Source organism: Hevea brasiliensis, chromosome 7 (assembly GCF_030052815.1).
Source record: "Hevea brasiliensis isolate MT/VB/25A 57/8 chromosome 7, ASM3005281v1, whole genome shotgun sequence".
In the NCBI taxonomy this organism is placed as follows: Eukaryota; Viridiplantae; Streptophyta; class Magnoliopsida; order Malpighiales; family Euphorbiaceae; genus Hevea; species Hevea brasiliensis.
In genome coordinates this window covers 3,575,121-3,601,322 of record NC_079499.1, presented here as the reverse complement: position 1 = coordinate 3,601,322, position 26,202 = coordinate 3,575,121, and the positions used below count along the sequence as shown (strand labels likewise).

Here is a 26,202-nt window from a genome sequence, read left to right as displayed (position 1 = left end):
CGTCGTCTTCTGTTCTCTGAATTCTGAAATAATAACCAACCCCTCAAAACTCACAAGTCACGTAGCCTGCGGAGCTTGATATTATTACGTACCAAACATGGCAGAAAGGCGTGGGGTGAGCATGAGCGTCTACTTCACGACAAAATTCCAGTCACGAGGAGAGAGAGAGACTGGAGAAGAAAACGCAAGCCACTCCAAGCCAACACTTCTTTTTCTGTCTTTTTTTTTTTAAATAAATAAATAATTGATAAATTACCTTGCCCTTCGAAGACGCGAAAGTGATGTTTGAGACTCCAAAACGATGTCGTGTCAATCTCCAACGGGCCAATACTCCCTTCTCCATTTCTGTCATTTCCTTGTGCTAACCCCCAAAACTTGCCTTTCGCGACTCCCGAGAACAACCTACCATTGTCTTTCAGCTTCGATTCTAAACACACAGAAACAGAATCCAGCTCCTCCCCTTCTTCCACTGTCCTCTTTGGTCATTTCGCCGTCGCATATCCCTCTCTTTTTTCGCTCGCTTTCGCATTTTACCTCCAACGCCGTCGCTAACCCCTTTGACCTCGATCTCTAGATTTTTTCCTCGAATTTCCCGCGTCGTTTGGACTATAATGCTTGAAAGGACAAGGAATCTGAAGCTGTTGAGTTCGAACTCGGTGTCGGGATCTTTGGTAGTGGTTTAACTCTGAATATGGAGCTGAACGATTCTGATGGGAAGTCCGGGGAGAGCCGTTCCTTGCCGTTTGATATCGATCTTAACGAGACACCTCTTTCTTCTCCTCGTGATATAGTCGTCGCTGTCACCGGAGATGACGTTGTTCCAACGCCGGCGAAGGGCGAGGATGTTAGAGATGCTAAAAGTAAACTCGTCTTTTTGGACATCAATGCGTTGCCAAGCGAGGCTGAGGGAGAAGGAAACGGTGAATTGGTGAATTCTGGGTATGATTTTCCCCCCTTTTGGTAATTTTAGTTTTTTTTTGAATTTTAATTGTATTAAGTTTTTATTTTTGTGAAACAGTAATTTTTTTTTGTTTGAAAAGTCGGTTAATTGCTTTATTGGTGGTAAGAGTTCAAATAATGGGCTTAAAAGGGAAGATTTTTAAATTGAGGGTGTAAAGATTCAAAATTTTCACCCATGAGTTTTGGCTCACAGTAGAGTTTCTACCGGACGTAAGGTCTCGAGTTAGGCTCCCTGTCGGACGAAGCCAAATGAACCAGGAAAAAAAAATTGCACTTCGTAACCTTACAAAGCGACCATCAATTTACTTGTATAAATGAGTTGCATTTGTACTATAATTGTTTGTTATAGATGGCAACACTTGCTGTCAGCTCTGACTAGAGGACTTTTTAATTGTAACTTGGAGGCAGATTTTGTATTTTGTGGATTCTGGAAGGTGGTTTAAGAGAGTGCTGTTAACTAATCATTCTATCAATGCAGTAGAAAATGAAATGGGAAAGTATGAAGATTTCGATGTTTTGTGTATGATCCTTATGTTGGCTATTTACTTTTGGAATGTGGAACTTTTTTTCTTCTCTTTTTAATTGTGGGCTTGGCAAATTTGAACTCCCACATTGCCTGCATATGACCTAGATGAGGCATCATTCAATTGCCAAGGAGCTGTTCTTTATTGTTTATTTTATTCAGCTTTTTAGTTGATCTGGAGTCTCATGAACATGTTGTGTACCCATACTGGTCCTTGGAAACGTCAGAACATGTAAGAATGTTTTGAATTTTAAACCCTCCTACAAAATTTATTCTGAAGGTTCATGGCTCTGGCAGTTAGCTTTATAATTGAATATTAAGGCTTGAGTGTCAGGTTAATTGAATTCAACCATCCTGAATGCTGCATTGTTTTGTTTTTAACCTACCTTTTTAAAGTTTCTTTGTGTGGTGCTGGGAGCATGGCTCAAGTTATGTTTGCATTGTTAAACATGTGAATCCTAAGACAATTGTTCATTACATGTTTTCTGGTTTGTAGAATGCACTCTGTGCCTGATGCTTCTTCTATTGGCAACTCAAATAATGCCCCAGTGACATGTTCTAACTTGTTATTTGTGGGGAATCAATGTGATAATGTGAAGATACCTGGCAATGTGACAACTGTTATCAAATCAGGTCCTGTAGATATTGTACAGCAGAGAATGAACTTTGTTAGAACTATGAGGGAAATAGATCCACACTCTGTCTTTATAGGAAGACAACATTGGACAAGTGATTATTCTGCAAATACAGTATTATTCCAGAATCAGAGTGAAAAGTTTTTGCAGAATTTAAGAGAATTCATTTTTGATAACCATGGCATACTGGAAGATGGTTGGCGTGTTGAATTTTTTTATTGTCAAAACAGATGCAAAACCTTTGCAGTTTATTGTTCGCCAGATGGAAATAAGTTTGAGTCAATGTTTGATGTTGCCTGTCATCTTGGCTTGGTGTCAAATTGCCATTCTTCGGTGCCTCAGGACAGAAATGATGGATTTTCTTTAGCACGGAACAGGTTACATTTGCACAGAAGAAGAAAGGAATCGTTGATATTTTCAAGAAGCAAGGACTTGAAAGAATATCAAGAAAATTTGAAAAGCAGTTTTGCTAGCAAGTTTTCATCAGGCATAGAGTTCATGGATGCTGAGGCGTGCAAGTTAAGGAGTAATATAAGAGCTGCACATGCCAACTCAGAGCCAGCTGGTGTTTATGGCTCTTCTCATTACAAGGTCAGTTACTGCATTCTTTGTTTTGATCAAATACAACACTCCTTCTCTTTCTCTCCCCTGACCCCAATGCAGCCTCCTTTTCCTCTTTCTCACAGATTTGTTATTTTATCAAAATGCTCTTCCAGGATGGGTTTCCAGTCCAGTTTGAAGACTTTTCTATTCTTTCTGTGGGGGAGGTTGATCCGAGACCTTCCTATCACTGCAGTAGCCAGATCTGGCCTGTAGGTTATAGATCCAGTTGGCATGACAGGATTACTGGATCTCTTTTTGTATGTGATATTTCAGATGGTGGTGATTGTGGTCCAGTTTTCAAGGTTCAAAGATATCCATGTTGCAGTCAGCCCATCCCTATTGGGTCAACAGTCCTGTCTAGGACAGGCCTGGGCAGCAATAATAATAAAACTGATAATGCTTTTGACATTGATGATCATGAGGATATAAGTGTTCAGATGATATTCTCAGACCATAGTCCTCCGCATCTGGATTTTAATATTTTAACAGGTGTTGCAACTTCATTAGATGAAGTCTCTAATTTGCAAGGAAAAGATGGTTTGCAATCAAATTCATATCATGTCCCGCAAGGTATTGGGAAACCTGCAATCAGTAATAGAAGACCAGGTGATGATATTGGTGAATTCCTAGTGCAAGGGAGATCATCTTCTTCAGTATGGAGAATGGTGTCTGAGAAGCTGGTGCAGTCTTGTTGTGAAGTGTACAAACAGACCGGTGTATGTAAATTTTTTTGCAGGCATGTGTATGAATGGTGGTCATCTGGCATAATCCATAAGACGGTGGAAGCTATTGAATCAACTGATGCTTTAGCCAAGTTTGGTCACATGTCTTACCCTTTATGCATTCCACTTCATGTTGAAAGCAATGATGAGCTTACTACTAGTTGTGAAGCTCTATTGAAGTGGATAGGCCAGGACAGATTTGGACTGGATGTTGATTTTGTACAAGAAATAATAGAGCTGCTTCCTGGGGTTCATTCCTGTTCAGAGTATACATTCCTGAATAAGAGAAGTGAAAAATCAAAATTACAAACTGTTGGAAATGGATTTCTTCTGGCTAAGAGGAAAGATGATGTCCAAAGTGAGAAAGAAACGTATAATATTTTGAAGGGATGTAAAAACCACAAGAAGCAATTACTGAAGGAATTCTGTCCCCCTGGCAAGCCATTGAGCTCAAAGCTTCCTACAGTTTTAGTTGGTGATGTTCTTCAGGTATGGGAAATTGTTATGGTCGAGAATTATAAAAACCTGGAATAATTTTAAAGAATATTGTTAAATTAGGTTCCATGTTCTTATGTACATATATTTTTTGTTTTTTTTTTTTAGTCATGGGAGTTACTATGGCGCTTCTCAGAAGTTTTGGGACTGGGTAAACCTTTATTATTTTCGGAACTTGAAGAGGAACTTGTAGACTGTTATTCCTCTACTCATAGGAGTATTTCTACTTCAACAGTTACTGCAAAAGGGCAACATGCATTAATCACAGCAGAAACAGAAACTTCAGGAGAAGGTGCCAATAGGAGACAAGCATCTGATACCCTTAGCAGTTGCATTGGCAAAGCTTTGTCTAAGGCTCATAGCGCACTGCTGAAAGTACTATTAGCCGAGCTAGAGTCCAAGCTGGCTTTTATTGTAGATCCTACTATTGAAAGTGGAGAGTCTAAGTTGAGAAAGAGAAGGAAGAAAGAAACAGATAACTTTAGTTTTGCTAGGAAATCAATGCTTGATTTACTCCCAATCAATGAACTTACATGGCCTGAACTGGCTCGAAGATATTTATTAACAGTCTTATCCGTGGAGGGTAATCTTGATTATCTGGAGGTTGTAAGCCGTGAAAGTTGCAAAGTGTTTCATTGTTTACAAGGTGATAGCGGGGCTCTTCATGGTTCTCTTCCAGGAGTGGCTGTAATTGAAGCAGATGCACTGGTAGATTGGCTTTCATTTCCTAGTCTATGATCCAGTTGTTTTCTTTTCTTAATTATGTTGCAGAAGATAAAATGTCAAAATGATCATAAAATGTGCTTGTTATCTCACGATGTTGGTTGTGTTAACCATTTTGCTCTATGTCATCAGTAGGATGTCTGATATTCTGTGATGTTTGATTAAAATCATCTATCACATAAGATTGTCCTTTAACAATAGTTGCATCAATTTCAAATGTACCAAATATGTAACATATCCTATAGCAAGATCAAGTAAAATTGTACACATGTTTGATAGTAGGGAATGATCAATGAATCATGGATTTTTATTAGGTTGCTTTTACTTGTTGTGATTTAGCCAATGACCTTTAAGTTCTGTGATATATTCAATCATATCCTTACTTTCACCGAAAAATGGAAAAGAAGACGAAGAAAAGATCTTTCTTCTTCTTCGTCTTTTGTTGGATGCTGCTGATCGGGTACAAATAATTGATAAGTACTGACATCATCAGTTCAGCTAGTTTGATGTCTTATATATGTAATGTGCCACTGTCATGTCCTTACTTTTGACTAAAGTTTTTAAAGTTCTTGTTCAACTTTCAAAGTGGAAATTCTCTCCCTGTTATGGCTAAGTTATGAGTATTTGAGGACCATTAGATGTTTGGGATCGCCATTATTAGTATTCAGTGGATAAGTACATATGAATCACATTGCAAGATCTGGATTGTGATTAAGGAATCACAGAGAATCTGAGATGTATTTTTTGAAGAATATGATTTTTTCCTGTCTTATATTGCTGACTGTTGGATCTGTTTTACCAGTAGGCCCAATTATCATTTGTCATCATTCCACAACTTTGGTCTATTGTTTATGTTTATATGGGACAGTTGTATAGAAAAAAAATGCTATTGGACAGTCAGAGATGCCACACTTGTATCTACATTTCCAACCCTTGCATGGACAGTTATCAGATTACTTGTCGTCATAATAATATTTCTAGAATCAGAAATTTATTATGTATCGTTGTCCAAAACACTCATATGGGGTTGTGATTTTCATAATTGATTTGCCATATGTTATTATCTTTAAACAAGATGCATTTAATGACAGTTCATATGCTAATATTGAAACAAAATGTATGCTTATCCCCATGTCTATATTTGTTGGAGTAGCTGTGTTTGATACACCATGTCTATAGCAAAATATGGTATTTGTGCTGGTTTCTGCAAATCTTTCTGGCATACTTAAATTTTCTTTGGTATTGGTCTGCTTCAATGCTTATTGAATAATGGTGCACTAATTTTTATGATTCTCAGCTGCTTGCAGAGGCTACAAAGCATATCTTTGGCACATCAAAGAATATCAGTGACAATTTAAATGTGGAATCCATCGACTCTGTTGCACCCAGTTCTAGCAAAGAAGTTAAAGTTAACAATGGTGAAGTTCCTGAGTGGGCAAGAGTTCTAGAACCTGTAAGAAAGCTACCCACAAATGTGGGAGCAAGGATTCGAAGGTGTATTTATGATGCTTTGGCTCTAAATCCACCAGAATGGGCAACAAAGATTTTGGAACATTCAATCAGTAAGGAAGTCTACAAGGGAAATGCTTCAGGACCTACCAAGGTACATATAGGAAAATAGAAAATTTTCAATACTCATTATGTTTTATTAAATTCTTCTTACCATCGAATCCATATTTTTTGATGCTATCTTCTATATATATATATATATATATATATATATATATATATATATATATATTCTCTTGTGCAATGATGCAGAACACGGTAGTAAATTCTTTTTTACTGATGCTCTGATTTATTGTTTGGATCTATTAAATTGCCGATATTGGAATAGAAGTGGTTAGCATGCTTGCAAGAGTTGCATATGTTTGCGGTTAATATTTCAGAAACTATGTGCTGTAACTTCTGAGAAGTAAAAGCTGTTTATGCTTTCTTCTCTCATGTTTATAAATTGTGAACTGTTTCAAGTGAGGCCAAACATCAATCTATCAATAAACATGGATTTGTATGCGAAAAGGGAACAGAATGTTGGAGAGAATTAATTTACTATTTTTCTTTCTTCCCTCCCCTACCCCTCCAACCCCCACACCACGCGCCCCCCGCCCCCTACAAGACCCCCCCTTTCCCCAGCCTTATTTTTATCAAATTAGTTTCAGGGTCTAACGTTAAGGTTGCTTTCTTGCACTTGATTAAAATTTTCATAGTTGTAAAAAATCTGCAACCACAGCTTCTCTAAGCATCAAATGTTCTTATGATAATGGCTGTATGGCATCAGCTGGACTCAAGATTTCTTCTTTCTGGTTGATTACAGAAAGCTGTTCTATCAGTGTTGGCAAATGTGTGTGGCGAAGATCTGCAGCAGAAACCTAATAGGAAGAGAAAAAACAAGTATATTTGTACTTTTTCTGAAGTGATAACGAAACAATGTCGAAAAGTGCTTCGCTGTGCTGTTGCTGCTGATGAAGAAAAAGTTTTCTGTAATTTGCTTGGAAGAACCCTTCTTAACACTTCTGATAATGATGATGAGGGACTGCTTGGATTCCCTACAATGGTACCTCGTCCCTTGGACTTCAGAACCATTGATCTGAGATTGGCTTTTGGGGCCTATGGAGGATCACATGAAGCTTTCCTAGAGGATGTTCGGGAGGTAAGCTTTCTGTTATTAATTTACTTGAGTTTATGGCCTTTAGCAATTCTGAAGGATTTGTGAAGACTTCAATAAATTCTAGCATTATCCTTTCGACTTCAATAAATTCTAGCATTATCCTTTCCTCATATGCACACACATTAAAACTGTCTATGTTAGTTATCATGTAAGCTAACTTGGATAATGACCAAGTTTGATGCAGACTAGGGAGGTCATCACTTGCGTATGTTAAACATGAATCAGAAAATTCACTACTTCCACCTGCCTGGCTTGAACACACTTTTAAAATGTGAAATATCAAATGCTAATATATAATTTTTTTTATCATGTTCTCTCTTTTTCTTTCTTTCTTGTCTAGTGCAATTTTTTGCTTTTGCTTCTCCAATAGAGGGACAGCTTATAATCTTTTTGTTGGCCCTTTATGAGAAGGTAAAAATTGTTTATCTTTTATTTTCTCTTGGCAGGTTTGGCATCATATACGTACAGCATATGCTGATCAGTCTGATTTGATCCATTTGGCTGAAACACTCTCTCAAAATTTTGAGGCACTTTATGAAAAAGAGGTTTGTCTATGGCATTCTGTTTTCTTCCCTCTTTGTCCCCACTGCAAGCATGTGCACCTGCACACACTCAACACACACAAACATGCATGTGTGTACACAGCCTCTTGCTAGCAAGTAAGAGTTCTTAACAGTGCCCATCCATTTGGCACATCATCACAAGTTACTGGCTGGAATATTTGCCATGTAGCAGTTTGGCATTTATAATGAAGAATCCAGGATTTACAATGACTCTAGACTAGTTAGACAGTTTCATTATACTGGTGACAGCTATAATGGTTGTCTAGCTGAATTACAATTGTATTCTATCACATTTATCTCCTTGGTGTGATTCAGAATTCTGCTGCTTCTACTTAGGTCGTCTATATGAAACACGGATTCCCTTTCCCTCCTTACCTCTCTCTCTCTCTCTCTCTCTCTCTCTCACACACACACACACACACACACACACACACACACACACACACACATTCTTTTTCTGCCTACATGCATGATGGAGGACTCATCTAGACAATTGTCTTGGTCAGTCAATTGGCCAGATCTTTTGGTTCAGTTGTCGTCCAACATCCTTGCAGCTTAGGTTTCTTCTTTGTACAGACCTCTCTGGGTGTGCACATCAGGCAGCTAGAATTTCACCACTTCTTTTGAAGACAAGCTATACAAATTACTAATTGTGCTTAGCAGTAGATGTTGGGCTATTGATGCCTTAAAATATTTTCTCTTCCATTTTGGTAAAATGCTGTTATGTTTTTTTGCAATATATGGATAGGATTTCCTTGAATTTGATATATATTGTTTTCCTTTTTTCCACCCTTCTTCTTTTGGCTATTTGTTTGTGCTTCAACATTGTGAAAACCCTATGCAGGTCCTCACACTAGTCCAGAAACTTACAGGCTATGCTGCTGTGGAATGCTTAAGTTCTGAAGCGAAGAAAGAATTGGAGGGTCTTCTTGAGCATGCAAGTGAGATTCCCAAAGCTCCTTGGGATGAAGGTGTCTGTAAAGTTTGTGGTGTAGATAAAGACGATGACAATGTTTTATTGTGTGATAAATGTGATTCTGGGTATCACACATATTGCTTAAATCCTCCTCTTGCAAGAATACCTGAAGGAAATTGGTATTGTCCTTCATGTGTCCCTGGACATCGCATCACTCAGGGTGCTTCACAGGTTCCTCAGTTCATTTGCCAATACCCGAAAAAAAGATGTCAAGGAGAGCTCACTCGTGGTATTCTAGAGGCCCTTGCACATTTAGGTAAAACTATGGAAGTGAAGGATTATTGGGAGTACAGCGTGGAGGAGGTTTGTCTCTGGACCCTTAGCATACCTAATTTTTATGGCTTCAGGCAGTATGAATTTTGACAGTATTGATAACATCTGTAAGTTTAATTATGTGTAATTCTGCTAAATGCTAATTGCGCTGTGTTGACAGTTCATATTTTCTCTTATTGCTCTATTCAGTAATATTTGGCAGTTAGTGTGGTGTGTGGCTGTAGAATTAGTTTCTACATCCAGACATGGTTGATGTGCAACAACAGAGTTGCGTCACTTATCATTCATGATCTAATTAAATATGGGGGGACTAGTACCATTCAAGATCTTAAATCACGGTATTAACTTAACAGCCAAACTATGTGGCCACAGCTGTTGTTTTTGTGAATATTTGAAGAAAATTAATTAAATGAGTCAAATTCATAGTTCTACATGATTTTAACCAAATAGTCGGCATATTAATACTTCCTAAATATTGAATAACCATTCACTAAAAAAGGGGGGAAAGAAAAGTGGTGCTTGAATTTTGATTGAATTTCTATTTAAGTGCACCAACTTCATTGTTATTATTATTATTATTTTGTAATGAAGTGAATGAGAACATTGGAAATTTTTTTAATCTAATGCTTTGTGCATTTATTCTCACCATAATTTTTATGTGAATGTTAGACCTCCCTTTTCTCTTGAGAGTTTTGCCAACTAGGATAGTTCCAACCACAAAGGTATATGAAGTTGGGAACTTTACTGCGACTATCTTTTCTATGTTGCTTGGAAAGATTTGTTTTCTGGTGTAATTAATTCACTGTGCATGTCCGATTAGGATTATCTTTCTGAACTCAGCATGTATCTCAGAGGAAAAGGGGCCTTTGATATTCATGCCATCATTTTGATGAAAGTAAATGCCAAACGCAAGTTTTATCACAAAAAAATCTGTCTGTCCACGTATTTGATCTCAAAAAATTAAAATTGAAACACTTAATAGAAATTCACTTACAGTGTGTTTGATTGAGAGGAAAAGTGGATGGAAGGAAAAGTAAGATAGATGGAATAGGAAGGAAAAGCTGCTTCTTTTGGTTGGTTCAGGAAATATGTGGAGGGAAGAAAAAAGAGTTTCACCCTATCACTTAGGCCTGCCTGAGCCCATCCATCAAACTTGGACGGATTTATTTCCTGGAATTTTTAGTTAATGAATAAAAATCTGTTTGGATTCCTTTCTTTCCTCTTATGTCCCAACCAAATAGCAAAGGAAATATTCCTTCTTTTTATTTTCTGTCCTCCTTATTTCTATCTTCTTTTGGCCCCTCATATAGAAATATGATAATGAAAGGGCTCTTAATTGAACATTTATCAGCTAAATTCCGAGGGACTTGATGTAGAATGAAGAACAAAAAAGGTAGAGAAACAAGTTCTCAAGAAGGAAGAGAAACAAATTCTTCAGTTTATTAATGCTCAACTTAATTGTTAGGCATAGGAAAAGTCTCCAAAATATGTAGAGAACTTGGGTATATAACTATATGTAGGCTATTTTTAATCCTACTAATATCAGGTTTAGGAATCCTAAATCAAATACTAATGAGGATTCACAAATTATACAAATTCCTAAATAGAGTAAAACTCCACTTATATTTTTCCTAAAATAGGTAGTTCTAAAATCCCTAGTAATTCCTGCATCACTTGACCTTGAGTTTGGCTTCAACTATTAATCAGAATACTTGTGATAATTAATCAAAGACATTGCTGTAGCAGCTTAATGTTGAGTTGAATATCCTTAATCCTAGTCATCTTATGGCATTCTATAACATCTCAGTAGATCAAATCGTCTGTTAATACGAGATGTGGATTGATGTTGGCAATTATAGCCTATAAATACTTTCCTCCCTTTTTGGGGTTGGGGGCCCAGTAAATATGAGAATGGAGGGTTGTAATTGCTGCTACATGTAAACAATTCTCTGTTCCCACACTAACAGTTGCTAGTTGCTTTATGATGGATGTGGTTGCTAGCGTGCATGGGTTTTGCTAGAGTTTTTACACACAAATACATTTCTCAGTAAGATGTTGTGAACACACAATAACATGCATCGCCTTTTATTTTTATTTTTCTGATGCAGAGAATTTTTCTTCTCAAGTTTTTGAGTGCTGAGGTGCTGAACTCTACTAATATTCGGGAACACCTAGATCAGTGTGCATCAGCATCTGCTGATTTGCAGCAGAAACTGCATTTGCTATCAGCAGAATGGAGGAACCTAAAGTCTAGAGAAGAAGTCCTTGTTGAAAAAGTTTCAAAAGCAAATACAAGTGTGCTTGATGGTGTTGGAAAATCTGGAATGGAACGGATGGCTACTGTGCTCCCAAACTACGATAAATTGATGGGGCAGTCTTTTAATAGACACAGTTCATGTTCAAACCCCTCCATTGATCTGCTATATTTGGAGGATGGTCCACAGTTTCACAGGACAAATGATTTTACGATGCAACCATGCTGCTTTCACCCAAAAGGTATTCCCGAGCAACACTCTGCCTGTTGTGGAAGTCAGTTTATTAAGGTTCCTGATTCTGAACATCAAGCAAACCAACCTGATCTGAATGAGTTACAGGCCTGGAACCTTGAGGCAATCTCTATCAAGAATAGGATTTCTGTCTTGCAGGATTCAATTGCCTGTCTAGACTTGCAATTACAGAAGGTATCTCTCAGGAAGGATTTTTTAGGGAGGGACTCTGCTGGACGACTGTACTGGGCCTTTTTCAGGCCAGCTTCATCTTCATGGGTGGTTGTTGATGGGACTGTAGCAATGCAGCAAAAGAGCATTGTTGAAGAGCATGGGGAACTGTTGTTTAACAATCTAACTCCCAAGTCTCCTCCAGTTGGAACAGATGATGCATTGACGTTCAAAGGATCAAATGTTATTGGTCCATATTTTAGTGATATGACTAATGGCACTCCAGTGTCTTTTCAATGGCTTTCATATAAATCTGATGTTGAAATTGAAGAACTTATTCAATGGTTGAGGCATAGTGACCCAACGCAGAGAGAGTTGATAGATTCTCTTTTGCAGCGGTTGAAATTTGGATATAATAACTCCAATAAAACGGGTGATAATGTTCAAGAGATGCATCAACCGACTCTAATACCTGTGAATGTTGAAAAAACTGTGAAATCTAATGCTCTTGAGACTAAAGCATTAATTGCACTGGAGAAGAAGTATGGTCCTTGCTTGGAACCGGATGTCGCCAACATTTCAGTGAAGAAGAGTCAGACTGCAGAAGTAACTTATGACAAAAGAATGTGCCGATGTGAATGCCTAGAGCCTATATGGCCTTCTAGGCACCATTGTCAATATTGCCACTGGTCATTTTCCTCTAAATATGAACTCAAAGAGCATAATGATGGAAAGTGCAGTTCTGTTGTGCGTGCCTCTCAGAATGGCAAAATTGATGATGTCTCAAAGGGGAAGGCATTGATGAAGATGGAACAGGGAGAGTGCTCTGACAAAACGAGAAAATGCAAGTCCAGTAGTGTGGGGCATGAGATTGAGTTTGGGATGGTAAGATATCCAAAGGACTTTTTATCACCTTACAATCTTGAAGAGATAAGTACCAAGTTTGTTACTAGGAGCTCTATTAAGGAACTGGTGAAGGAAATAGGACTTCTTGGTTCAAACGGCATTCCATCATTTGTAGCATGTGGATCTCCTTATCTCAGTGACCCCACATTGAAGTTAGTACTTCCCTGGAAAAATGAGGTTAGTCAGAGTGATAGGTCCACAAGTGTGGAAAATCAGTCACAGCTAGCCATGAACGGCAACATGTTGACCAGCAAGAAACATCTTAATTCCATTAAATCAATTAAGAGTTGCACAACAGGTGAAATTTATAAGGAATTACAAGAAATTGGAAAATCAAATTTGAAGAATGACAAGAGAGATCAATACTCTTTGCGAAGTAGCTGTTCAAAATGGAGGAACACTTCATCTAAAATTCATGATTCTTCTTTAAGACCCCTTGTGGGGAAGGGGGCTCAAATTCTTAGGCAGCTCAAGATCAACTTGCTTGATATGGATGCTGCCCTCCCCGAAGGAGCACTAAAGTCATCAAAGGCTTATTTGGAAAAACGATGTGCCTGGCGAGCATTTGTCAAATCTACCAAATCAATATTTGAGGTTAGAATTTTATTTTCTTCTGATGTGAACCCTTATATCTTATGTTAAAGCTGGTGCCAGAAGTTTCATCAACTTGGGAAGTGCATGCCAATAGACTCTTTATAGTGCTGCATAATTGAACACCTAAAACTTTCCAAGTTCATGGTGTGATTTAAAACACAAGCCATGTTTTAGTTTGGTCTTCTGTTTTTCCATTTCCTATTGAACACACATGCTCACACAATTTACACATCCTACAGATAAATGGCTATCATAATGCATACCTTTACATTTGGTTTACTTTGATTGACTCTAATGCTCTGCTCTGGAAATGACAAGGATTGACATTGTTCCCACACCCTTTTCTGCCTTCACACTTTTTTTTACTCAGTATGCATAAAATTGGAAGATAAGTGGAACTCTGTTTAACTTTTTCAGATGGTTCAAGCAACAATTGTATTTGAAAACATGATCAAGTCTGACTACTTGAGAAATGAATGGTGGTATTGGTCATCACTTTATACTGCAGCACAAATAGCTACCATCTCTTCTCTTGCCCTTAGAATACACAGCTTGGATGCTGCCATTATCTATGAAAAACCTTTTCTCCCCTCTCCTAAAGAAAAAGCAGAAGTTGGTAGCAAATCGGACAATGATTCTTCACCTCATACAGATCTGGCAAGCAATTCAAAGCCAAGCAGCAAGCCAATTCTAAGGACTTCTAATTTGGATTCAATTGAAAATGTCAAACCACAAAGCAGATCAGGCAAGAAAAGAAAAGATTCGGGAGGATGAGTATTAAAAGGTTGCATTCCTTTGCAAGGAATCTAAATCTATCAAACAAAGGCTGTTCAAATTTTGAAGCCAAATTCGTAAACCTGACTAAGACACTTGGTTTATGGGCTTGTGGACTGCCGGTATGGGTGTGCAAAAATGATGCCTTTGCACCGTGTTATATGTATATATGAAGTTACGCTCACACAATAACTTGGATATTGGATCAGGGAGTAGAGGCCATTAGTTAGGTGTACAGTTTCACTTACAGACTGGTTTCTCAGAACTTGAGAACTAGTCATCTACTGGAGGAAATCCACACTAAAAGTAATTTATATGAGGGTAGTTTATATATATATAAGGTCAAATTTATTTATCGAAGTTGTCAGTTGTATAATAGATTCCATTCATTTGTTACATTTCGCATCTTTTTGTGGCTTCAATGAGTGGGAAATCATTTTTGTTTTCTATAATCATCTCCCATTCTTGTACATTGCTCCTGTTTATAGGAGCAGAGGATGATCTGCGGCACCCTGCCATTTCTACTGCAAGAAAAGAGTTGAAGCCTCCTTTAAACCTGTGACGTGATGCTCCTCATAAAGGATATAACTGAGGTAGGCTTGTCAGAATAGCCATAGATTGATGCTATCAATAGGTTTATTGGAAGAATGTCAGCTTCTGTAAATTAAGCAGTTGTGTGTTTCTTGTATTTTTGAAGTTGCATATTGTTATACCTTTACACCAGGTTTCCTTGTAGCGAGCCATCTACACGTTGCATTTTGTGTGGTGAAACATCCCCACTTAAGCCATGGCTGTGGCAAGCAATGTAATATTGGTTGTGCTCTAAATGTTATATGTAGTTTGTGAATTCGACTCGAATGTTTTAACCTCTATAACACTTGGTGTGAGGCAACAATTAAAGCCTCTTTTCTCTTGCATAGCTAAATGCTTAATTAATTTGCTTTTTAGTTCATTTAAGACTGTTGCATTTTTAATTATAAGCCAATGAAAAAATAAAAGTTACAAGGGCAATAAACAAAGCTTTTATAGAGTGAAACAGTTTTATGTTATTAGTAAGTAATTTTGTAGCTAACAACTAATGATTTATGAATTACAATTAAATCAGTTTTATCATTCGTCTGTTACATGAACAACAATTAAAATGATAAAATATTATAGGGAGAATTACTATAAAGTCTCTGTATTGTCATTAGTTTCATCCCTCAATTCGAAAAGAAAAAAAAAAGGTTCATCCCTGGATTTGTTCCGTCTAGTATTTAGTGCTTGGGTCCATCCATCCGCCAAGTAGGCAGAGATCCAATTGAGTTAGACTTCGACCCGAGTTGTGACAAAACCAAAAACTAACGGAATCCGATACTCGAAGGTTGTTCACTGATCGCAGTCTACCAACGACTCCGTTCCTGCTGTTGAAATTGCTCTCCAATGCCCTAGTAACGAGAACTCGAAGAGTTAAGTTTTGACGCAAAACAACTCCGACTAAAATTTCTAAAAACTCCTCTCTCAAATCATCCCATGCCAAAAAAGCTCATTAAGCATCCTTCCCCATTCATTTCCGCTGACCAACAAACAAAACACTGTTTCTCCTCCACCACTCAGCTTCACAGCCTCATTTAAATCCTTGATAATAGAGTCAGCTCGTCATCTTCAACTCAACCCTCTTGACCATCAAATAATGATGTTTCTCCAGATTTGCTAGGCCATGATGCATATCTAGTATTGTTTGAAATGTTACAATTATTTGATTGAAATTTTTCAATTTGTGGCATTTGTTATGAAGTTTGAATTTAAGAAAAAAAATGGCAGACAGAAAAGGAGAGAGAGAGAGAGAGAGAGAGAGAGAGAGAGAGAGAGAGAGGAGGAAGAGAGGAGCAGGGTCCTCACTAGACCATCTAGCATAAGATTGACTAACAGTTGAAAATGGACGAAATGACAATAATAAAAGGAACAAAAAGTTAAAAATATTTTAATAAACAAACTAATAAATAATAACAATACCCTTCTTCAATAGTAATTTCCCCTTGGTACAAATTAACTAACTAGCACGCGTTGGACGTGTCTTTTCATATATAGTAATCAATACAAAATCCTATTAAAATGAGATGCAATAAGCTAAGAGAGAATACAAAATTTCTTAGACCATTGAATTACGCGGAATTCCAACAGCTTGTCCATTATGCTCCCTTCAATTAGGGTGGAGGGAAAGAAAGCACTAGTCATCCCACACAATGGAGGGGGAAAAATAACAAGGAAAGAAACAAATATCGTTACAATCTCCAACACAAAAGTGCAATCAATACAAGAATGTATTCATTTCATGAAGATGACAAATTATATTCTGAAGCAATTCAAATCGCAGGACATTGATGTACCTTGATTGCAATTTGTGCTTTGTTCTATGTGACCTGGAATAAATGTAGGAGTAGGAATATCAGTCTCGCAGCAATCCAGAAACAAAAAAGTTGCAAGCTCTATGTTTTTGACCTCAAAGCAAGACCAGTTTCCACTTTCTTAATTTCAAAGATAAGCATCCTCCACATCTTGAGCACAAACATCTCAGCTTCATCATCCAATATTGAGTGAAGCATCTCCAGCACTTGGGATGCCTTCACATGTTCTCGGGTACTTGATACAATGTAATCTACCAGTGTGGTTTCTTCCTCTCCCAAAAACTCAGTAATCTTCTTCGAAATCCATGGTCTCATTCTCTCATGAAGCTCATGCTGTGAAAAAGCAGATGAAACAACACAGCAACATTTTAGAACATAATAAGAAATGCATGTAACACCACCACAAATAACACCTGACAGAGTTAGAAGACCACAAATTAAAAACTAATTTCTTGTTAGCATTTGCACATCTCTTCTTTCATGTAAATCATCACGTCTGTCAACTTCACCAGTTTAAGGTAATAGGACATTCAAGTTTCACTACTAGAAGGACCTGATGCCAAAAGAGGAACATTCGCAGTGCTATTACCAATAACTTCATCCCAAAGCAAACCCATAAAAACTTAAGACAAGTTTAATAACTTCGTCCCAAAGCAAACCCATAAAAACTTAAAACAAGTTTTAACTAAGGTGCTTGATATTGCCTACAAAGGTACCATGGGATTATCAAGCAGACCTCATAACATTTCAGATCGGCCTAGCGAGAAAATACAACATATGTCCATCTAGGTTTAAGATCAAGCCTGAAGAAGAGATAGATAATCAATATAACAGAGATAGATAATCCTATTTCATTATTTATGCCTCAAACTTGTAAGGTCAAGACAAACAATGACTCATCAAATCTAAATAAATACCCCTCTGAAACAAGTGTAATGTTGCACTCCTCTCTTCAGTGGAACAGTTAAACCAGAACACATTTTTGGCTGTCATACAGAATTAAGGCAGCAGTAAGCAAACATAAAGAGGGAGGCACAATCACACTTTTCAGCAATTTGCACATCAAGCAATTTGTTATCTATTATTTAATATGTTATCTCATATGGGAATAGAAATTTAAACATCAAGCAATCGGTGTTTAATGCATTCAGCTTTTACCTCCTACTTTGAGAAGGCAAATATTTGATACAAGTTTAAATGGTAGTTACAAATCAGAAACTGATGAAAAATATTTGAAAAAAAATAAGAGAAAAAAAAAACTTGAAACAGGAACGGGTAATTAAGATTTCTTACTTTGTCATACACAGCCCAATTTATCTCGTATGAGAATAGCTCATCCTTGGTCTTTGGAATCATATCAATCAACTGCTTTGCATCCAAAAGTTTCTGCTTATCTGGTGTTTTTGCTTTGTTCAACCCATGTTCCTGGTTCCTGTCCCGTTCAAGGATCTTATCTTTTTCATCTCTCATGCATTTAATATCTTCACCAATCCTGTCTCTGTCTCGCTGACTTGACCTATCATGAGAACGTCTACTTCTTTCTCTTTCCACATCAAGCTTCTCTTCTTTTGGAGTAACATTAGATATGCGTTTTGCAAATTCTGCAGCAGCAGCAAGACTTGGTTGTTGTGCTCCTGAAACAGTAGGTTGAACTACCTGCAATTCCTCTGTTGAATAATCAATGGGAACCAGAGGCCTCATTTTTTTGTCCTTGTGTGCATCATCATCATCTTCTTCATGGAAAACTGAAGGAACTGTAGCTCGTTTTCCAGACCCAACTAAACCAAAACCCAACTTTCTTGTATGCACATTACCACTTCGCCGTATATCTGATTCAGCCATTGATGTCATGGTTGACTCATCAACAGCGCCATTTTGCAAGACCCCATTATCTGTCATTTGAAGTTACACCCCATTCAAATCATTGAAAAAGTTCCATTGCACTTTTTATTTACTGCTTTTATTTTATGTTGAGTCTGTTCTAGAAGGATGTTAAGAAGCAAAAATACAACAGGGAAAAAAAGCAATTTATATTAAAGAAAATACCTGTAAGGTTTTCATTACCAGAATCTCCCTCATTATCCTGTTCAGCAACCTTATCTTTGCTTTCAATGATGTCTTCTTCAGCCAGAATTTTCTTTTCACTTCCATTCATGACATGACAAGACAAAAGCTTTAATGCATCTCTTTGTTGCTGCTGCAAACTTTCCTCCTCAGCCCTCCTCTTGGCCTCAGCAATTTCCTCCTCTTCTTTGAGTCTGTCAGCCATGTCTTCCTCCTCCTCCCGTAGTCTCTTCCTTCTCTTCTCCTCCAAGATACTCCTATTCCACCTTTTTCTTGAATCATCATCATCACCTTCTTCCTCATAAAGAATCTCCTTCCTCCTTTTGCGTTCTCTTTCTTTCTCCTTCTCTTTCTCATACTGCCGCTGTTTCTCTTTCTCTCTCTCCCTATACTCCCAATCTTTCAGCCGCTCCTCAAACTCACGCTCTGCCTCCTCAATCTTCCTTCTCTGCTCCCTCTCTTTCCTAATTCTCTCTCGCTCTGCTTCCCTTTCATATCTTTCAATTTCTCGTTCCTTTTCCCGTTTTAGATCTCGTTCTCGGTCTCTCTCTCTGCTTCTTCTGTCATACTTTCTACTCCTATCGGGTGAGTTTGTTTCATGTCTATCCTGTTCACTAGCTGTTTTGTGGTCACTAGTTGTCTCATCATCATTTTTATCTTCAGCTGTGTCTGCACAATTATAAAGAAGAAAAATACCCACATAAATACTTGCTTTTTAAAGATTAAAAATATGAAATTAGTCTTACACAAAAGAGTACAGATGTTCAGGACTTGAGAGAACTTTTGTAAACGTAAAAAGTACAATTAAATGTAATGGTATGGATAAGGGAACTTTTGCATTTTTTCCTTTTTTTTGGGAAAAAACATAATTAACTATTATGGTATGGACAAAGGCTTTTATTATTCTACTAAAATTCCCCAAAACTTTTATTGATTAAGATTTTCTAATTACATTTTATTTTTTTTTTGTTATCTCTATTTATATAAATCACAATTCCATCAACTATAGGATTTCATAATTTCATGTATAATAAGTACAGACAATTATTTCAATGTAAACACCACTTATACTGAATTTTTATTGGAATATTTTCATATCACACACATAGATTTGGATATAGTTTTCAACTTAATTGCTTACATTACTTTTAGTATTTATTCATGCCAACTATAATTCAATTTTCATGAATTATATGATTTGCAAATTACAAAAGTACTAGCATTTTTTGTAAGAAAAGATTACTCCTATTATTTATAATTCAACTTCAATTGACCAAAACATTTTAGTAATTCTACTGTTGGGTTTTTGAACAACTGATGGTTGAAAATTATGAACCCAAAATTTATATTCATAAGATCGATTATAAATCAAATAAAAATGCAACAGTCATAGCACTAGAATATATGAGGGGAAAGGTAAAGAACTTTTTTAATTCCATATTTTTAATTTTCAACCTTATTCAAACCTTTAAATTTTATCAACTTTATTCATATATTTTATTAATCATAACAATGATTTCCCACCATGACGATCATTAAAATTACCATTAATCAGTTGAAAATAGAATTAGGAAAAATATTATGTGAATTTTGATAATTAAATAGACAAGAATACCATGTACAATTGTATGATTACCAGCATGCACACACGTGTGCATATAATCATATATGATTTAAGCTATATATTATTTTTCTTTTAAATTTTGTATAATCATGATAGACTTGTATTTTTTTTTTTAAATTAAGTTCTATGATAGCTATAATCTAATGAGAACACGCACTTAAGAATCATGTGTTGAACATTATTAATTGTTGCATGCAATGAAAGTGACAAATGGCTAGTAATAATAAAGAGAAATAGAAGTACCCATGATGGCATGATCACATATCCACAATAAATACTCACCTTGTCTCATTATATCAGCATCAGAGTCCCCATCCCTTGATTTAGCTGGCAGTTCTGAGTTTGTATGCCTGGAACCATCTGCAGGTGTTTGTGGAGGTGGTGGGGGCAAAGGTTTGGTCTTCAACCTTTCTTCAATCATGCTAGTAAGTTTCATCAAAGCCTCTCGGTCACCTTCCTTGTCTTCGTCAGTCACAATCCCAAAGTTAGTGAGATCATGGTTGTCTTTGTTCCCCTTTTCCATGTCATTGTTAGAATCCTCCCCAGAGGAATTGGAAGGTTCATTCTTTTCACCACCTGGGGTTGTTCCGTCCTCCTTGTCAGTCCTTGCAGCTTGATTTTCTTTGAGTTTCTTGGAGTTTTCAGCTTTCTTTTCAACATACCGCTCCAAATATTCTGTTGTTGCTTGATTAACATTTAGCTGTTAATCATGCAATCACAGAAGAACAAAGATCACAAACAATTTTTCAAAAAAGAAACACAGACATATGCCAATGATACGAAGACAAAACAGATAATTAATGAAACATGTACAAGTCTAGTGCATATTTCCTTGAGGTAAAATAGTTCACAGGCTAGCCCGCATCTCTCTCTTGCCTTTCCCCTGTTTTAATTCAATGCTTTAGGTGTTCCAAGTTTATGCTTCAAAGAATTCAAACCTGATAAATTATACCATCCAAAACACAACAGCCATATGTCTAGCAAGCCTAGGTAAAAATTGATTTTCCCATTATAATCCTTTTCAAATGTATTTGTAATCAATAACTGCTTGTCTCTCAAACGCTTATTCTACAAGAACCTTGATTTTGGATAATCAAAATCTTAAAATGGCCAAGAGATATAGAAGGAGAGATTCTGTTACTTGATAGTCAGATACCCCTTTCTACATCTGTACCTCACATATTCTATCAAAATCAAATTAACAATGTGACACATTCATGAAGAAGATTTGAATATTAACCTCTTTCAAGAGGGAAGGGGAAAGAAATGAGAAATCGAAAAGAAAGATTTTGTTGAGAAGTTAAACTCATCCCAATCTCCATCAAAGAATAGCAAACTTCAATCGCCAAGTGTATCTAATTCAGAACTGATCACCATCTACCTCAAAATCAATTGCTTAACAATAGTATTAAAAATAAGAACCTGAAAGATAATAATAATAATAATAATAATAATAATAATAATAATAATAATAATAATAATAATAATAAAATATGAAAAGAATATATAAGATATCTATACATACCACCAGTTCTTGCCCATCAATATTAAATTTATTCAGTAGACGTAATGCACGGAGAACTCCTTCAGCAGATTCGAATTCACAAAACCCAAAGCGTTTAGGAGTCCCATCACTGGGGTCTTGAGCACGTTTCCAACTCTTGACAGTTCCACATAACTTCATAGAGTTTAAAAGAATCAGATTTCACAATTTCAAAACTTCACACATGCAAAATCAACACTGTAAACAAAGCAAACAAAAAAAAGGGACCGGCGGTCATGAAGTATAAACAGACAGAAATGAAATCAACAAGGTACCTGAAGAAGGGATAACATAAAATCATTCTCCACAGTAGATTCTATCTTGCCAACATAAACCGTAGTTTGTGGTTTCTCTGCTGGTGTGACAGAAGGAAAAGCTGGTCTAACAATGGGGGATACAATTGGACGAACACCAGGAATCCCTGGAACAAGAGGGCGGGATGCTGCTGGAAGCACACCAATTGCTCCAGGTGGACGAGGAGGAAACATGGGCCGAACCATAGCTGGGTATGGCAAGGAATATCGTTGAATTCCTGCAAAAACAAAAAACAAAAATCTATGCAAACATGTCAGAGCAGGTCAGCAAACTAAAGACAAATAACTATTGTACCACCACCATGCATATATGTGAAGAAGAATTTGAAAAAATAAAAATAATTAAATGATGTTACCACACAATAAAAGCAAATTAGAGATGGCACCATACGCATCAAGCACACCAGCTGAAAAGATAACCTGAGGGAAACATTAAGAGAAAAAAGGATCGAGCTCATAAACATGGATATGTGAAATGGGCTTACCTCATGCATCCACTGGCAAAATAGTAGCCTTTTCAAACAATCCCATGCACCAATTGCAGAATATTGACATTGAGCAACATGAGATTTTAATCATCTCATACTTGAAAGGATTTAAAGACACAACAAGACTAATTTACTTTTTTCCATTTTAATTTATTTCAACCGTTAAGTGGTTAAATGCACAGCATGAAAACAAAATAAAGAAATACAAGAAAGAGGGAGGAAGAGAGATTGTGATTGGAAGAGAGATTGTGATTGGAAGAATTGTGATACCTTAGAATACAAGCCAAGGAGCATTCAGTTGCTAACATGGTCTGCTGCTGGCAATTCATAGACCCATGAAAGGGAAAGAATCCTTATAACTACCAGAAAATAGCCTACTAAAACAAACATGGCATAACCAGATATAATTTAGAACGACATATGGATTATGATGTATTATTTAATTGGTAAACTCCAGATGTTGATTTTAGTGAAATGGAAAGAACTCCTCAGTTATATTTTTTATTCTAAATACAATCAAAGGAAACCAGGCAAATATGTGCATACCAAAACAGGAGTTGTAGAAGGTGATACTCTCTTAAGCAATATGAAGCCTTCCGACCTTTCTCTCACGGTATTCAATCAAGACACTGTAGGAGAAAACATCCCGTCATCGATGCCACTTTTTCTAAATTCCTCCACACCCCTCTTTAACACACTCTTCCCCACCAAATCATAAAATTAACACGATTTATCTATGTCTAACATCCACCAGTTAGAAGTAGAAATTTCTCACCGACGAAAATGATAACTAGTTGCCTATCCGTTCATATGCTCATTCAGCAACAAACAATAGCCAAAAGTAGTACTAATAGTAATAGACAACGCTGCTTAAACAAAGATATTCAAAAGATAAATATATTATGTATATAAATCTACATGCTTAAAGAAAATCGATAGGTAAAGGAGAAAGCGAGAAGGAATAAGGAAAGGAATAACCCACCAGGAGGTGGCACAGTCCCTTGAGAAGCAGCTCCCGGCATGACACCATAACCATTTGTCATAGGCGCGTACCGTCTCAAAGCCGGATTTGTAGGCTGACCTGGCGGAACCTGATACGGCATCATGGGAGTAGGCACCGGAACCGCTCCTGGCGCACCAGATGCCATAACTGACGGTGCACTCACACCAGGAGGCTGCACTCCAACACTAGGGATTTGATAGTTCGGCAGCGGAGAGAATTGCGGAACTGGAAAGAACGACTGGGCCACGGGAGGCACAGAAGCGCCGGAAATAGGAAGCGCGTAGGATGGGAAGGCGTGTGCCGGTGCTGATATAACAGGATACGTATTCGGACTAGGGTTAGGGTTAGGGTTTGGTGCGTGGGGAGTTGCAGATTGTAGCTGTGACAGTGGCGGTGGCGGTGGCGGTGGCGTTGTGGAGTTGAACGTTGGATCGGGTTGGGAGGGTTGAAGGGTCGGGTTAGCGGACTCCGGTTTATTAGAATTAGGGTCTAAGGTAGCAGCAGGAGAAGATGGAGGGTCCGCCATGGAAATATTAACAGAAACACAGAGAGAAAGAGAGAGAGAGAGAGAGAGAGGGAGAGATTGTAAATTCCAGTGAGACTTCCTGACCTGAGCGTTTAATTCTCGGTTTTGGTCTTTTGTTTCCTTGGGCCATAGCAAAAGGAGGCTTGGGTGGTATGGTGGCTTTGCCGGCACGGATTACCTGTAGCGTCAGCTTATCTTTTTACTATATTCCACGAAACTTTCTCTTTTTGATTGGATAAAATTTAGTTGATTGATTCCCAACGGCGGAGATCTTTTTGGCTTTCGCCCCCTCAATTGGCAAAAAAGAAACCATTCTCAGCTAGCCACGTCAGCAGAGAATAGTAATGTCTCTTGTTTGGGGTAGAAAATGGATTTTGATCGGGAAATTTTAAAAGTTATATGATAAAATTATCCAATTTATTGGAAACAAATAAAACTAATCCAATAAAGAATTATGGGGAAAACATGCCAAGGGAAAGAAAATTACAAGAAACAATGAAGAGGAATTCAAGTTAAATTTTAAATTTTGGTATTATACTAAACATGAATTATGTGAAATTTAATTAAATTATATCATATTAAGTGGTGAAATTTATTTTAAATAAATTATAGTTTAATTTATTTTAATAGAATTAAATTTTTGAATTTAAAAAATAAAATATTGGTAATTCAAATTTAGTAAAAAATTTTCCTTATCTCTCACATTTGCCTATGAAAAACAAAACTAAATGGCTAATTGATTCCCCTACGTCTTCAAAGTCATTTTAAATCATCATATAGCATCTTGAAACATCCTTAAGCATATTAAATTGAATTGTGCTCTTTCCATCAAGATTCCTTTTAAATAAGATGACCTATGATACAGCTCAATTAGTGATAAGGAGAAGTTGGTTTAATTTCGTTAATTTATTATCATCAAAATTAGCTCACTCGAGCGTTGGGACGAAGAACCACCACCAAAATCTAGAGGCATGATGGGCATCACTGTTGCGTACCCTAGAATGTGACACACTATTTTCCATATTGGGCAACTATGATTAACCCAATAATTAGGTATCCTAGAAAAATCAAAAGGAAGCACAGACAACGAGAACCAAGCAAGAAGCAAGTCATAATTCACGCTCATAAGGGTTGATGGTAGAGCTTTTTCAGCAACTACCATTAAGGGTCAGCCATAAATGGATTTTGTCCAGCTATAGACCCCAAGAGATACCATCCGCTTCAAAACGAAGAACCTCATAGAGCCATAAACCGATTGTTGGCTACAGGATAAACATATCAAGTCACAAGAAATCCACCTAAAGCTCCACCTGTGATCTCAGCCCAAGAGAAACTTCACCTGCATGCGATACGCACCAAGCACAGATAAAACCAAAAGGAAACATAAAGACAAGGTAGATCTATGGATAACTCTCACTCCTTAAAGCTTAATCTGCCAAAATAATACAAAAAAGAAATATTTACGCCCACTCGATGGGGGAGAGTAAAACCCAAAATCGGGCAAGGAAAGGAGCTCCCCCTGCCCATGGGGGCAAAGGAAGCCACTGGACGGCAAAAAGCAGTGCCCTAGACGCAGAAGAAACTGGGACGAGGGAGAGAGTTTTCTCCCTCTTGTATGTTATGCACTTGAGAGGGAGAGAGATAAATAGAGAAATGAATGAGAGATAAAAGAAAGAAAAATGCAAAAATAGTGTGAGAGGAAGATGACGTAAATAAAATCAAAATTTAAAAATATTTTAATATATTTAAAAATTTAAGGTGTTAATAATATTAATACTTAAAATTAAATAATAATTTATTCATCAAAATTATATTCTTATCTATAGAATGAAGAAATCACTCATACACTTCACTCTTTCTCTTGATTTACACTCCATTATAATAATGGAAACAAAACGAGTTGAAGACGGGGATCGCTCCCTCCGTCTGGCCTCACAAAAGTTCAAGTTGGGGCAAAGACTTCTTCACCAGAGGGTTGAATGAGGTGTGTTTTTTCATGAGAAATTTTTTTTTAAAATTTATTATCATACAGTATAAATTATTTATAAAAAATAAACGATAAGTTTTATACATAATTTTAAAATATATATTATATATATTTTAAAATTATAATATTTAAATACATAAAAATAAATTATTTTCAACAAAAAAGTAGTAGTATATAACTATGGGAGACGAGTC

General features: G+C 36.9%; 2 protein-coding genes across 8 annotated transcripts; one reads left to right on the top strand and one right to left on the bottom strand.

The window, feature by feature from the left end:
- The first annotated feature begins 128 nt into the window (after window positions 1–128).
- LOC110637655 (methyl-CpG-binding domain-containing protein 9) lies at window positions 129–14,989 on the top strand. Of its 2 annotated transcripts, none has more exons than XM_021787892.2 (10): window positions 129–939; window positions 1,980–2,709; window positions 2,835–3,932; window positions 4,047–4,646; window positions 5,959–6,264; window positions 6,976–7,311; window positions 7,776–7,874; window positions 8,737–9,171; window positions 11,250–13,298; window positions 13,716–14,989. In XM_021787892.2, the coding sequence occupies exons 1-10, from the start codon at window positions 692–694 to the stop codon at window positions 14,070–14,072; spliced, it is 6,258 nt and encodes a 2,085-aa protein (XP_021643584.2). In that variant the 5' UTR covers window positions 129–691; the 3' UTR covers window positions 14,073–14,989. The 2 variants fall into 2 exon arrangements, with proteins under 2 accessions (XP_021643584.2, XP_058005730.1); XM_058149747.1 differs by having other exon boundaries at window positions 132–939; window positions 2,496–2,709.
- Window positions 14,990–16,051: 1,062 nt separating this feature from the next.
- Window positions 16,052–24,209, bottom strand: LOC110637654 (RNA-binding motif protein 25). Of its 6 annotated transcripts, none has more exons than XM_058149750.1 (9): window positions 23,475–23,622; window positions 23,039–23,121; window positions 22,763–22,866; window positions 21,966–22,245; window positions 21,673–21,825; window positions 20,430–20,847; window positions 18,524–19,192; window positions 17,753–18,351; window positions 16,052–16,792 (listed from the first exon to the last, which is right to left on the bottom strand). In XM_058149750.1, exons 3-9 carry the CDS (start codon window positions 22,819–22,821, stop codon window positions 16,541–16,543), a joined length of 2,430 nt encoding a protein of 809 aa, XP_058005733.1. In that variant the 5' UTR covers window positions 22,822–22,866; window positions 23,039–23,121; window positions 23,475–23,622; the 3' UTR covers window positions 16,052–16,540. The 6 variants fall into 6 exon arrangements, with proteins under 6 accessions (XP_058005733.1, XP_058005734.1, XP_058005732.1 ...); XM_058149751.1 differs by having other exon boundaries at window positions 22,763–22,809; XM_058149749.1 differs by having other exon boundaries at window positions 22,763–23,121.
- Between the last annotated feature and the right edge of the window lie 1,993 nt (window positions 24,210–26,202).